At 37.9% G+C, this 14,497-nt stretch overlaps 1 protein-coding gene across 3 annotated transcripts in view; it reads left to right on the forward strand.

The window, feature by feature from the left end:
* Positions 1-14,497, forward strand: part of CFAP299 (cilia and flagella associated protein 299) — a 733,601-nt gene that overhangs the window by 697,620 nt on the left and 21,484 nt on the right. Inside the window, exon 6 of one of the 3 annotated variants that reach the window (XM_061420589.1) lies at positions 11,423-11,678. The exons of 1 other annotated variant lie outside the window; for it this stretch is intronic. In XM_061420589.1, the coding sequence (XP_061276573.1) occupies positions 11,423-11,518 (96 nt within the window). In that variant the 3' untranslated portion in view covers positions 11,519-11,678. Of the gene's footprint in view, positions 1-11,422; positions 11,679-14,497 lie in introns of those variants that run through there. One more of the 3 variants, XM_061420588.1, reaches the window with a different exon arrangement.

Below are 14,497 nucleotides of genomic sequence, written 5' to 3' on the forward strand. Positions count from 1 at the left end.
ATCCCTATGTCCTTGACTGACAGCAATAATTAATTTATGATACATCATAGCAGTGAACTAATATTGTTGTTATTGTTGTTTAGTCACTAGGTCACGTCCAGCTGTTTTGTGGCCCATGGACTGTAGCCCACCAGGCTCCTCTGCCCATGGGATTTCCCAGGCAGAAGTACTGGAGTGGGTTGCCATTTCTTCCTCCAGGGTATCTTCCCAACGCAAGAATCAAACTTGCATCTCCTGCAATGGCAGGCAGATTCTTTACCACTGAGCCACCAGGGAAAGTGAAAGTTGCTCAGTCATGTCCAACTCTTTGCCACCCCATGAACTATGCAGTCCATGGAATTCTCTGGGCCAGAATACTGGAGTGGGTAGCATTTCCCTTTTCCATGGGATCTTCCCAACCCAGGGATTAAACCCAGATCTCCTGCATTGAAGGGATCAAACCCAGATCTCCTGCACTGCAGGCAGATTCTTTACCAGCTGAGCCACCAGGGAAGCCCTAGCTAAAAATGAGTTAAAACTATAGGTACTGAATTTGCTGTGTTAGTGTGGACAGATGTTTGTTTACACTATCAAATGGAAAAATCAATCTGTCAGTTCAGTTCAGCTCAGTCGCTTAGTCATGTCCGACTCTTTGTGACCCCATGAATTGCAGCACGCCAGGCCTCCCTGTCCATCACCAACTCCCGGAGTTCACCCAGACTCACGTCCATCAAGTCAGTGATGCCATCCAGCCATCTCATCCTCTGTCATCCCCTTCTCCTCCTGCCCCCAATCCTTCCCAGCTTCAGAGTCTTTTCCAATGAGTCAGCTCTTCGCATGAGGTGGCCAAAGTACTGGAGTTTCAGCTTTACTATCAGTCCTTCCAAAGAAATCCCAGGGCTGATCTCCTTCAGAATGGACTGGTTGGATCTCCTTGCAGTCCAAGGGACTCTCAAGAGTCTTCTCCAACACCTCACAATCCAACTCTCACATCCATACATGACCACAGGAAAAACCATAGCCTTGACTAGATGGACCTTTGTTGGCAAAGTAATGCCTCTGCTTTTCAATATGCTATCTAGGTTGGTCATAACTTTCCTTCCAAGGAGTAAGCGTCTTTTAATTTCATGGCTGCAATCACCATCTGCAGTGATTTTGGAGCCCCCCAAAATAAAGTCTGACACTGTTTCCACTGTTTCCCCATCTATTTCCCATGAAGTGATGGGACCGGATGCCATGATCTTCGTTTTCTGAATGTTGAGCTTTAAGCCAACTTTTTCACTCTCCACTTTCACTTTCATCAAGAGGCTTTTGAGTTCCTCTTCACTTTCTGCCATAAGGGTGGTGTCATCTGCATATCTGAGGTTATTGATACTTCTCCCGGCAATCTTGATTCCAGCTTGTGCTTCTTCCAGTCCAGCGTTTCTCATGATGTACTCTGCATATAAGTTAAATAAGCAGGGTGACAATATACAGCCTTGACGTCCTCCTTTTCCTATTTGGAACCAGTCTGTTGTTCCATGTCCAGTTCTAAGTGTTGCTTCCTGACCTGCTGTGAAACAGTGTAAATAATGTTTTATCTTATAAGGGGCTTCACTGGTGACTCAAAGGTAAATAATCTGCCTGCAATTTGGGAGACCCAGGTTTGATCCCTGGGTTGAGAAGATTCCCTAGAGAAGAGAAAGTTACCCACTCCAGTATTCTTGCCTGGAAAATTCCATGGACAGAGGAGCCTACAGTCCTCAGGATGCAGAGTGTCAGACACGACTCAGCGACTAACACTTCACTCCATCCTCTAAAGCATTCGTCTTTTATATAAGAATTTCCTACTCATGGACACTTAGGTTGGTTTCCATTTTTCTCCCTAGGTTTAAAGAACAACTCTCTATAACCAAGTTTCTGATCTTTTTCTTTAAGATGGACACCTAAAAAGGAAATTGCTTCATCAAAAGATATGTACATTGTAAAACTTTAGAAAGATATTGTCAAATCACTTTGCAGTTAGACCATATCAATTTACAGTTATACCTGAACTGTTTAAAACTGCCAAAAACCATGCTCTATTTTGCACACTTTTGAAACTGTTAATCTTATAGTTAAAATGTATTAGAGGTCACTTTAATTTTCACTTTATATCGTTGTCGGGAGTGAACATTTCTTTCACATGTGTGTTTGTATACTATATTTCTTCTCCTGAATTAGTTATTGCCCTCTACACAATTCTCTATGGAGTTTGAGTAGTTTTTAAAATTAAATTTAAAGTATTCTATATATAAAGGTAGACAACTTTTGGCAGTCATATTTTAAAGAGGCATTACAATTTAAATATCTATCTTAACATTTATAATGTTTTTGGCATACAAATTTTAAATTTTTGTATAGTCCAAACTATTGTCCCATTCTGATTTCTTCCTATTGTTACTATGTTCAAAAAGATTCCCATATTAAGACTGGGCAATATTTTACTGATAGTTTCTCTTATACAAAGTTTTTGGTTTTCTTTATACATTAAAATCTACAATTTTTCTCAGGTTTTATAGAATAAGGTTAGAGTCTTTTTTACTTTGTTCAATTATTCTTTTCCAGTAATTTTTAATAGATGATCTTATCCCAGTATCTTTTTTTACTTGTATTTTATATTTGGCTTGGAGTCCCATCTCTCCTAGGACCTAGTAGTGACTTTAGGCAGAAGTCTTTTATTAATAGCAATCCTTACATGCTGTGAATTTGAAGTCAGTTTTCTAAGTGCTAAATTTCCTCAACCAACTGCAATGTTTGTCATTGTTGCTGTGTATGTGAGATTATTTCTAGCACTCTTGTTATCTATTGTTAAGGAACAATTTTTAGAAGAAAGTAGAATCATGATTCTCAGGTAGAATGTATATGTATTTTTTACTAAACTGAATGTGTCAAAGATTTTTAACTCATTAATTAACGACAAACTGGTAGCTATTAATGTTGATGCCAAGGAAAAGTCAGAGCAGAGGCATATAAAGGGAATAAGAAATTCTGAAATGAATTTACGACTAGATGCACAATTGGTCTACTAAAATCAATGCAAAAGTTAGTTGCAGTCTACCAAGTACCACTGTCTTGCATTTATATAGATGCGAAGTTTTTAAATCATTATCTGACTTTGAGAACTTACAGAGTTGTAATATCAAAGATGAGAAAATCTAAATGAGCATTCAGGATAGCCACTATTTGATATGTAACTCTCAAAGTCTCTTACAATTTTCCCTGAGAGCCTCCTCTCCTCTTTTTATCATAATAATTTCAAAGAAAGATTATTCTTATAAGATAAAGCTGCTCTCATTAGATTTGTCTGATTTTTTACAAAAATGCAACAAAAGGTTTATTTTACCATTTTGGGCATCTTAAGCTGCCCATGTAAACTCTAAATCCGTATAATTTTGAACAAAAACTAAATTAAACTGAGTTTGGAAATTTTCACAAGAAATCTCAAATTGGATTTTTAAAATCCTCTATTATTTATTGACCTGAGGCTAGGAAACCAAGCCCAAGGAATGCTCTCCACCATATTTCACCTGAAATACCTATAAATTTGCATAAATTCCTCTGTTTACTGCTGCTGCTGCTAAGTCACTTCAGTCATGTCCGACCCGATAGACGGCAGCCCACCAGGCTCCTCTGCCCTAGGATTCTCCAGGCAAGAATACTGGAGTGGGTTGCCCTTTCCTTCTCCACCTGTGTTCACTAGGTCTCCCAAATATTTTAAAGTTAGTTACATAGAGTGTGTTTCCCAGCTGGCACTAGTGGTAATGGGCTTCTCTTGTGGCTCAGCTGGTAAAGAATCTGCTTGCAATGCAAAAGACCTGATTTCGATCCCTGGGTTGGGAAGACTCCCTGGAGAAGGGAAAGGCTACCCACTCCAGTATTCTGGCCTGGAGAATTCCATGGACTGTATAGTCCATGGGGTGGCAAAGACTTGGACACGACTGATCGACTTTCACTTCACCAGTGGTAAAAATTCTGCCTGCTTATGCAGGAGACAAAAGAGACGTGGGCTCAATCCGTGAGTCAGGAATATCTCCTGGAGGAGGAAATGGCAACCTGTTCCAGTATTCTCTCCTGGAAAATTCCATGACAGAGGAGCCTGGTGGACTGTAGTCCATGGGGTCACAAGGCACTGGTCATGAATGAGAGACTGAGCAAGCATATAATATACAATATTCTTGGATTTTTTAAGTCAAGGAATAGGTCAGCACTTTATAGGCATTTCTTCCGTTCAAGTATGACATTCTAGGCAAGGCTTTGGTTTTTCAATTTGTACAATTATGTTATGTACAATTATAGACGACAGAGCCTTACTGAACCTAGGCAAATAACTAAATGGCGTGGAAAGAAAGGAGACAATATAATAATTTTCTGAATCCTAGAGGAATAAATGGGTTTCCCTTCTGGCTCAACTGGTATAGAATCCGCCTGCAATGCGGGAGACCTGAGTTTGATCCCTGGGTTAGGAAGGTCCCCTGGAGAAGGAAAAGGCTACCCACTCCAGTATTCTGGCCTGGAGAATTCCACGGACTGTATAGTCCATGGGGTTGCGAAGAGTCGGACATGACTGAGGAATAAGTGGGAATCAGCTATCATTTTAAAATCATTTTAAAATGTTTGGCTTCATTTTACAAAAGCAGACTTTACTAAATTGTATGTGTTACATATTACTTAACGAAAAGGAGATAGGGTGATTCTTAGATATCTGAAAATAGAACATTAAATAATATCAACAATATTCCAGACAAATAGCCACAGCAAAATTTCTCTTAAGAGTTTATTCAGCCCAGTTATAACTGATTCCTGCTCCAGTGGATCTTTGGTTAGCTGTCCTATGCCGTCCTCTCTTTTGGCCAAAACAGAACCTGGAAATCCTGACTCAGTCCATTCCGGTGCAGATTGAAAGCTGTCTAATCTATGTTAGCTTAGCTTTGAAGTGTCAGTAATTGACATACCTGATACAGTTATTTTCTACAATATTCTAAGACTTTTCTTAGTTGAAGACACAGATTCTCACCTGTAACTATAAGAGACACTTCTGGGAAGCATCAGAGCAAAACAATACTATCTGTAGATAAAAGGGACTTAAAATAGGTGAGTGATTTATTACTGGTAATTTTCAAATGCAAGCAGTCTGATGAGAGTTCAGAATAAGAATAATGCAGAAAATAGAAAAGGTTACTTCTCTCTGTGACATTCAAAACAAATTCCTTGCCTCCTCTCCAACGCCAAATAAAGAAATATGATAAACCGTCTAAGGATAATGATTAAATTTATTTCAGGAGTTTGTGAATGCTATAATTGATTCAGAAAAGTGAATAAAAATAATTTTATAAAAGAAAAAATATTGAGATATGACATAAATAATCCTGAGATACAATTGTTTGTACCAGGAACATCAAGCAAGTGGCTTAGTAAGGTCTGCAGTAAGACCTAAACAATTGTATCTTTAAAACCAGTAGTTGAAATGATGACACATAACATTATGCTACCATTGTCTAATATCATCAAGCTCAGCAGCACCAGAACTCTGCTATATATAGGAAAAGCTGGTGGAAATATTCCTAAGAGTTGGAATCAGTGTTCTCCCTGAGGGTAAAGCCATATCATAAGACAGCAAGTTTAATGACATAACTCCAGGGACTTCCCCCAAAATTTTTGAAATATTTATGTTAATAGCATTATACCTATACAAGTCTACCTCAGCAAGGCTGAACACCCCTTCTGATTTACCAATAGCAAATCTGCCCACAAAATTCTACAGAAAAATTTAGCTCTTTCTGGCAGCTCTCTTCAAAGGTGAAAAAATAAATCTTTGTGATTTTTTTCCAGGCCCTGTGGGAAATCTCAAAGATAGTTTCAGGTGTAAAATATAACTGGAAAGTTTAATTTTTTCAATACTTAGGATTCAATTATAGGAAGGCAAAAATCAGTTTTAAAAAGTTGTCAGAGGATATTTGGACACTTGATTAGGATGGGATCAGGATGCTGCAAAAACAATACCGAGTTAACTGTTTTAACATTTAAAACAATACATTTATAAATTAACAGTACATTAACATGACTATAAAGAACCTTCAGTTCAGTTCAGTTCAGTCACTCAGTCATGTCCAACTCTTTGCAACCCCATGAATCACAGCACACCAGGCCTCCCTGTCCTAGCTCTTTATAAATGAGGAATTTTTGTTCCTTGCATTTGTTTCTTATTTTTTCTTAAGCAATTAAGAATGTAATAAATTCAACATAAAGTGCAGAAAATTATTCTTGTAAGACTTGGAATATTTACTACCTAGACAGTTACACAGAAGGTTAAAAAAAGTACCTTTTATATAGTAGGTAAAGGAATTAACCAGTAAGCAAGCCCATCAAGATATGGCAAACTTAACTGAAATTTTAGCATGTCATTACTGTTTTCAAAATCAAGTACTATAAACCAAGGCAAGCAAAATTTACTGCCAAATTTTGTCCTTCATTTTCCTTTGTTATGTCACAGCAATTCTCAGGAGATCCATGAACTCAAAATAATATATATATATATATATATATATATATATATATATACATACACACATATATACACACACACACACACACACTAAGATGTTATTTCTGTTAACATTTCAATATGTGTTCATCATAGGTATGGTCAAATGAATCACTATCTTAAATTTTCTCAATTTCCACTTCCAATATAGTAAATATTGATAGTTATAACTCACATAAAAATTCTTTGTGGTTCTCAGTAAGTCTTGAGATTTTACAGGGGTTCTGAGATATAACAGAAGAGGAAAAAAGCCTGAAAAGCACTACTATTGCATATGTAGTTATTCATATATATTTATATCAGTATATAATGTAATTATATAACCATATATAAATTATAAATCTATAGAAATTGTATAAATTATATTTATTAATACATACATGATAGCTACATAAGTCTATAAATTATATATACAATTTTATATACAATTAATACTATATATATGTGTGTTAAATCACTTTCAGTCTTGTCCAACATTTTGTGACCCTATGGACTGTAGCTCTCTAGGCTCCTCTGTCCATGGGGTTCTCCAGCCAAGAATACTGTAGTGGGTTGCCATTTCCTTCTCCAGGGTATCTTCCTGACCCAGGGATCCTCACGCCTCCTGCATTGGCAGGTGAGTTCTTTACCACTAGTGCCACCCAAGAAGCCCAATACTATATATATAATTACTGTGCTGTGCTGTGCTTAGTTGCTCAGTCGTGTCTGAGTCTTTGCAACCCCATGGACTTAGCCCTCCAGGCTCCTCTGTCCATGGGGATTCTCCAGGCAAGAATACTGGAGTGGGGTGCCGTGCCCTCCTCCAGGGGATCTTCCCAACCCAAGAAGCGAGCCAGGACTTCCTACATTGTAGGCGGATTCTTTACCAGCTGAGCTACCAGGGAAGGCCCTATATACTATATATATCGGAGAAGGCAGTGGCACCCCACTCCAGTACTGTTGCTTGGAAAATCCCATGGACGGAGGACCCTGGTGGGCCGCAGTCCATGGGGTCGCTAAGAGTCGGACACGACTGAGTGACTATATATTTATATTTATATTTATATATATATATATATATATACTGCTACTATATACTGTTATAAAACCTCCACTATAAATGGAAAGGAAATCTAAAAAGGAGTGGATATATATGTATCCATATGTACACGTATGACTGATTCACTTTGCTGTACTGCAAGAAACTAACACAGAATTTGACCCAGAGGGATGGATTGGGGAGGGAGGAGCGAGGGGTGTTCGGGATGGGGAACACATGTATACCTGTGGCGGAGTCATGTTGATGTATGGCAAAATCAATACAATATTGTAAAGTAATTAACCTCCAATTAAAATAAATAAATTTATATTTAAAAAATTAAGCAGCTATACTCCAATAAGAATTAATTGAAAAAAAAAATACTCCACTATAGGATAAGACTATTTTCTCTTTGAAACACAAAAGCAAAGAGACTGTGGTATTAGTCTATCCCTGTCGCTTGTGATGGCGCTTCCCAGTTGGCTCAGTGGTAAAGAATCCACCTGCCAATGCAGGAGATGCGAATTCAATCCCTGGGTAGAGAAAATCCTCTGGAAAAGGAAATGGCACCCTACTCCAATATTCTTGACTGAGAAATCCCATGGACAGAGGAGCCTGGTGGGCTATAGTTCATAAGATTGCAAAATGGTCTGACAAGACTCAGTGACTAAACAACAACAACATTGCTTATGATGTCTTCTCAACCATTCATGTTAATTATGATTTTTCAACCAAAGTAACTCTATTTCATGGAGAAAATTAGAGGTAGATAACTAAGAATTCCTTTCTTCCAAAGACATTTTAACAGACAAGAGAAGTTTATGTTGTATCTTTGTCTGCTGCTGCTGCTAAGTCGTGTCAGTCGTGTCCCACTCTGTGCGACCCCCATAGACGGCAGTCCACAAAGGCTCCTCCATCCCTGGGATTCTCCAGGCAAGAACACTGGAGTGGATTGCCATTTCCTTCTCCAGTGCATGAAAGTGAAAAGTGAAAGTGAAGTCGCTCCGTCGTTTCCTACTCTTCACGACCCCCTGGACTGTAGCCCACCAGGCTCCTCCACCCATGGGATTCTCCAGGCAAGAGTACTGGAGTGGGTGGCCATTGCCTTCTTTGCATCTTTGTATAGCCACACACATATCTTTTTAAAGAGAAAAAATGAACATTGTCACTAACATGACCCAAAATAGGAACTTTTCATTGGCTATAAGCAAAAGTATATAAACTTAAAGTTAAGTTTAATAATTAGGCATCAAATTTTCAGTATTCTATCATGATTAGAAGTTATCTGGATATCACATGAATATTCTTTATGCTATTGAATCTAATAGCTGTCTAAGTTTTTATGTTACCTAAAGATCTGAGTAATTATATTCACGTTGACAGTAAAAAACAAAATTACTGATGAAATAAAGTTGTCAGAATAATGATTTTGTTGAATATGGATTTCTCATTATATTACAGATTGTATCAGAGTAGTGTTAGTTTATTTTATCAGTATGCATCAATAAGCTTAAGAAAAGCAAACACAAGTACAGTAGAATAAAATATGTTTATGTTATACCTAACATTGATAAATCAGAGGAAAAGCTATTTGTGTTAAACCAAAATTATTACACTACTCTGATTTGCCAAATATTTATCTCATTGTGTGACCTTAAAATTTTAAATCATTTCTATAAGAATACTCTTTAAGCATAGCACATTAAAATTATCCAAACTCTGGATTTCCCTGACAGTCCAGTGGTTAAGATTCTACACTCCCAACACGGGGGACATGGGTTTGATCCCTGGTTGGGGAAGATTCTCATGTTGCATGGACAAACAGGAAAAAAAAAAAGTATCAAAACTTTAATTTCCACATTTTCATGGAATTTTATAAATATTTGACTTACATAAGAACTTATTTACATAAGAGCTCTACCGGACAATCAGAACAGAGTTTCTTTAATTTAGGAGACTTCTAAATCTAATTTATTAATTCTGTCCAGAGATAGAAAAATCCTGTGTACTCATACATAAAGATGCAAAGGTCTTTCTGAATTCTAAACATATATACACACAGACACATAGGGATCTTGTAGCTTCAAGTCTAAACATAAACACAACTCAAGAGTAAACTCAAAAAAGTAATCTGCCCGTATATCAAAAAAGTTGTCCTCTTTCCTACTGGGCATGAAGATTCTTAATTTCTTCAAAAAAGACAAGTAGACGAATAAAGGAAAAATAATAACAAATCAGATTTTCTGTTGTTTCTTACTCAAAAAAAGAATAAATCTCAGTAATCTATTCATCTATTTACAGAAAACGCAAAGGTTAAGCCATAAAATCAAGTTCCAAATCACAGTTGTCACCAAGGGGGAATAATGTATTCATTGTAAAAGTTCCAAAAGCAAAAACAAGATACAAACACAGTAAAAAGGGAAATATGCAAAGAAACAGAGGATCAACAAAGTTAAAGTTCTGTTGCTACTAGGGATTTACCAGTGGAAACCAAGAAATAAAGAGTTTAAGTCACCCAAGAGAGACACGCTCCAGCTACTCAAGCTTTTTAACTGTCAGGTGAATCCACTGTGCATCAAATTGGAATCTCCAAAATGTTTACAAGATAGTGTTTCTAAAAAAGGATATAATTGTGACTCTCATACTGATGTAAAATGAATGTGTCAAAAATTTTGTTTATTCATAAATTATGCAATGAACAAGTAAGATGTTGTAAGCAGTTCAATGAAGAAGTAAAAAATCAGAACACATTTAGGGAAAAAGAAAGATTGAAATTAATTTACAAATTAATGTAAAAGAGGTCTCAAGATGAAGCAATAATCAGTGGTGTGCCACTTAGCACAATTAGTTTGCATCTTTGTAAAGAATATTTTGCATTATTATCAGTTTTCTCCAACTTAATGAGTTATAAAATAGCACAAACATAGAATAAAACGTGGATGAGTAAGCCACTCAAGACACTCACTCTTTTTGTTTTCCCCATTTCAAAATCTTTACAATTTTACTCATTCTTTTAACAGAAGATGGGTCTGATATATTTTTTCTCACTAGCACAAGAAATTGAATACCAAGGGGAAAAGATAATATCAAAGCTTCTCTCTAGTCCCTGATCTAAATTCCTATCATCTCTTCCTACAAGAGGAGAGAGAGCAAGTAACATCGTGCATTCTTTTGTACATCAAATACAGGAAAGGCCCAATGACTAATATTAGATACTATCTGGCTCTTTTCGGATCTGTCTTCTCTCTTTTTAGTACCACATTAGCGAATACTTTCTCCCAGAGGGTCTCTCTGGGGGCCTTATAAGTATGGCAAAATATCTGTATAAAAGTAAAAAGACCAAATCTTTTTTTCACGGATTATAATGTAAAGGGGGGAACATGTAAATCAAATAGCTATCAAACGAGTAAGAAGCTATTCATGAAACCCACCATGGACAGGTAGTTAGTTCCACGAGTCTGAACCAATTCCAAATCTGAGACATTTTTATTTAACAAACTTGAAATCAAGATAGGGTTCTTTTTAACTTATTACCCTGCAATCACCTGTGTGTGCAAAGCCCTTCCCTGGAAATTCTGCAGAGTTAGTGACCCGTGGGGTTCAGCAGAGTCTAGACAAGTATGAACCTGCGACACTGCTTTGATCCTAGATGTTTTCAGTAATGTCACCACCAGGGCCTCAGAGCTCCTGACTGGAATTATCACCACTCCTGGGAAAAGAATCTGGGGGGAAACTTGGATATGTTTCCATGGATACAACTTTCTTAGTTCTGTTTGCTACAACATTGAAGCAAGAGGAAAATTCATTTAATGTGAATTATGTGCATGGACTGACCTGACTAACAATATGATTGTGTATTTCAGGCTCAACCTGGTGACAACTCTACTAGAAGCCCGATCCTAACAGAGCTCTACACACAAGTTGTCATTTTTGACCACGTTTCCAGAAGAAAGACTTAATGACAAACATGGTAGATAGTTCCCTCCCCAATGGTTTGCTAAATGTAAATGACTCCTATAACCAGAAGCAAATCAGAATAATAAGTGAGTCCAGTAGCTATAAGGCAAATCAGAATAATAAAAGTTAATAAAGAAATTAGAGAGGAAATCATGACCTTGACTTTCTTTCTGTGGTACTAATATTGTCTTAATCTGCTTTGAGGTTTTTCTAATTTTTTTTCCCCCTAAACACTGAAGCTGATTGCAGTAATTCATGGAAGAAAATCTTACTGCTTCTTCAAAGATTAAGTAATTAGTGACTTACATTGTACCTCAGATTTTCCACGTTTCCAAATGTCCAAAAATGTCCTAGGTCCTAATATTGCCAAACAGAGTTAGGCAAAGCCTTATGCTACATGGCAGTGCTATCTCCTAAAATCATTGAATTTGATGTTAGTCACTCAGCTATGTCCTCATGGACTGTAGCCCACCGAGCTCCTCTGTCCATGGAATTTTCCAGGCAAGAACACTGGAGTGGGTAGCCATTCCCTTCTCCAGGAATCTTCCTGACCCAGGGATCAAGCCCAGGTCTCCTACATTGCAGGCAGATTCTTTACCATCTGACATAAGAGGTTGGAAGACTGTCCAAAAGTTTTTAAGGTTTTCATTAGCACTACACGAGTAAATTGGAGAAGGAAATGGCAACCCACTCCAGTATTCTTGCCTGGAGAATCTCATGGACAGAGGAGCCTGGCGGGCTACAATCCATGGGGTCACAAAGAGTCGGACACGACTGAGTGACTAACACACACACATGAGTAAATATAATCTTGAGTATCCCATGAGTTGATGTATAAAATGATTGAAGTGTTTAATATGTTCATAGGCCTAGACAATGTGAACTTCATGACAATAAAGCTGAGAAAATGAAATCTAAAGGAAACGAGAGATTTTAGAGAAATGAGGACCTCATAAGAGTGAAGAACACGTTTTCCTAATATGCCTCTGCAGGTGACTTTTGGGCAGAAAAGATGTTCAGAGGCCGTTTGTGAATTTAGGTTAATATTTGGCTCTCCTTCTGGGGCTTCCCAGGTAGCGCAGTGGTAAAGAATCCGCGTGCCAATTCAGGAGACCCAGGAGATGAGGGTTCAACCCTTGGGTCAGGAAGACCCCTGGAGTAGGAGATGGCAACTCAATCCAGTGTTCTTGCCTGGAAAATTCCATGGGCAGAGAAGCCTGGTGGGCTTTATAGCCCATGGGGTCACAAAGAGTCAGACATGCCTAAGCACACGTGCTACTTCTCCTCTTTCCCATTGCCTTCCTTCCTTTTCTAAGCAATCCAGTTCTAAGGCAATTAGGTGGAGCCAAGCAAGGCTCAGTGTCAGGGTTGGGGTGGGAGAGCACAGAGTAGGTTGTCCCCAGTTCCAATGCAGTGAGCAGGATGTATTCATGGAGGAGGTGATAGTCTGGTTCGAGGTGTCAGATCCCAGTGTGGAGTAGTAGAGTGGTGTGAAATTAGAATTGGATGTATTGGTGCGATCTCTTCATTCTCAGTAAATACAACAGATACAGAACATACACCTCTGTGTGTATGCATTCATATTCCAACACTCTGTCCACTGAGACAACCTCGGAGCAGCAACACCCAATGTAAATGAGCACATCTCGCACCCAGATCTTCATTCCTCAACACTATTTTCTCCCAAAGGGAAGGAGGGATCCATAGGAAAATAACTGGTTCTAGGACTGAGGCAGGGAGAGTTAAAGAGTCTGGAATCCCTTTCTGTGCCAGAAAGCAAAGACGTTCCAGAAAAATGAAATGAACTTATCAAAGGAACACAGACTCCACCTTGAAAGGGTTCTCACTGGCCAAATTTGGTACAGGTTGGGCATCAAATAACGAAAACAGCAGGTATAAAATAGGACACCATGAGTCTATACAGATCTACTTAAAAGAATAAATAGAAAGTTTGATGAGGAGCAGAGTATTTACATGGTATCTCCCACAAAATGCTTATTACAGAGAGAACAATGCAGAAGCTTGGAATACACCACTTTTAGTAAATGATCAAAGAGAATATGACTAGTAAAGAGGTGAACTGAGTTTGTTCTTCACCTAATTAAGGTGCAATAGAAGAACTCTGCATCCCTTTTGTAGAAATCCTGCCAAAGTTGCATAGCTAGTATTTAATCAAGAGAAAACACAGACAAACCCAAATCCAGGGACATTCTACAAAATAACTGACTGGCCTGACATCTTCAAAAGTGTCAAGATTATCAGAGTAGAAGACTGAGAAATTATCCCAGATTGAGTGAGACTAGAGAGACATAATATTCAAATTCAACATGGGGAATTCCCTAGTGGTTCAGTGATTAAGACGTGGTGCTTTCATTGCCAAGGATCCGGGTTCCATCCTTGGTGGGGGAGCTAAATTCCACAAGCCACGTGGTAGGGCCAAAAAAAGAAACGCAACACAAGATTCTGAGTTTTATCCATATCTTCTAAAGGGAATTTGGGGACAATCGGTAAAAATTGAATGATTTCTAAAGATTAGATGGTAGTAATGTAAAAATATTTATGTCCTGATTTTGATGATTATGCTGTGGTTATATTCAAAAATGTCCTTGATTGCAGGAAATTATACTAAAGTATTTGGGAGTCAAAAGGCATCATGTCAGCAAATTATAAATATTTCATGGGGGAAAAAAATCTTTGTTCTGAATTTGCAACATTTCTGTAAAGCTGGGATTGTTTTTGAAATAGGATAAATGCTTGACTTATTACATTTACAAATTCAAAACATCTACTTCTGCTTCACTGACTTCCCTAAAGCCTTTGACTGTGTGGATCACACAAACTGGGAAATTCTTAAAGAGATGGGAATACCAGACCACCTGACCTGCCTCATGAGAAATCTGTATGCAGGTTAAGAAGGAACACTTAGAACCAGACATGGAACAACAGAGTGATTCAAAATTGAGATAGGAGTACATCAAGGA

This window comes from Bos javanicus, chromosome 6 (assembly GCF_032452875.1).
Source record: "Bos javanicus breed banteng chromosome 6, ARS-OSU_banteng_1.0, whole genome shotgun sequence".
Classification (NCBI taxonomy): Eukaryota; Metazoa; Chordata; class Mammalia; order Artiodactyla; family Bovidae; genus Bos; species Bos javanicus.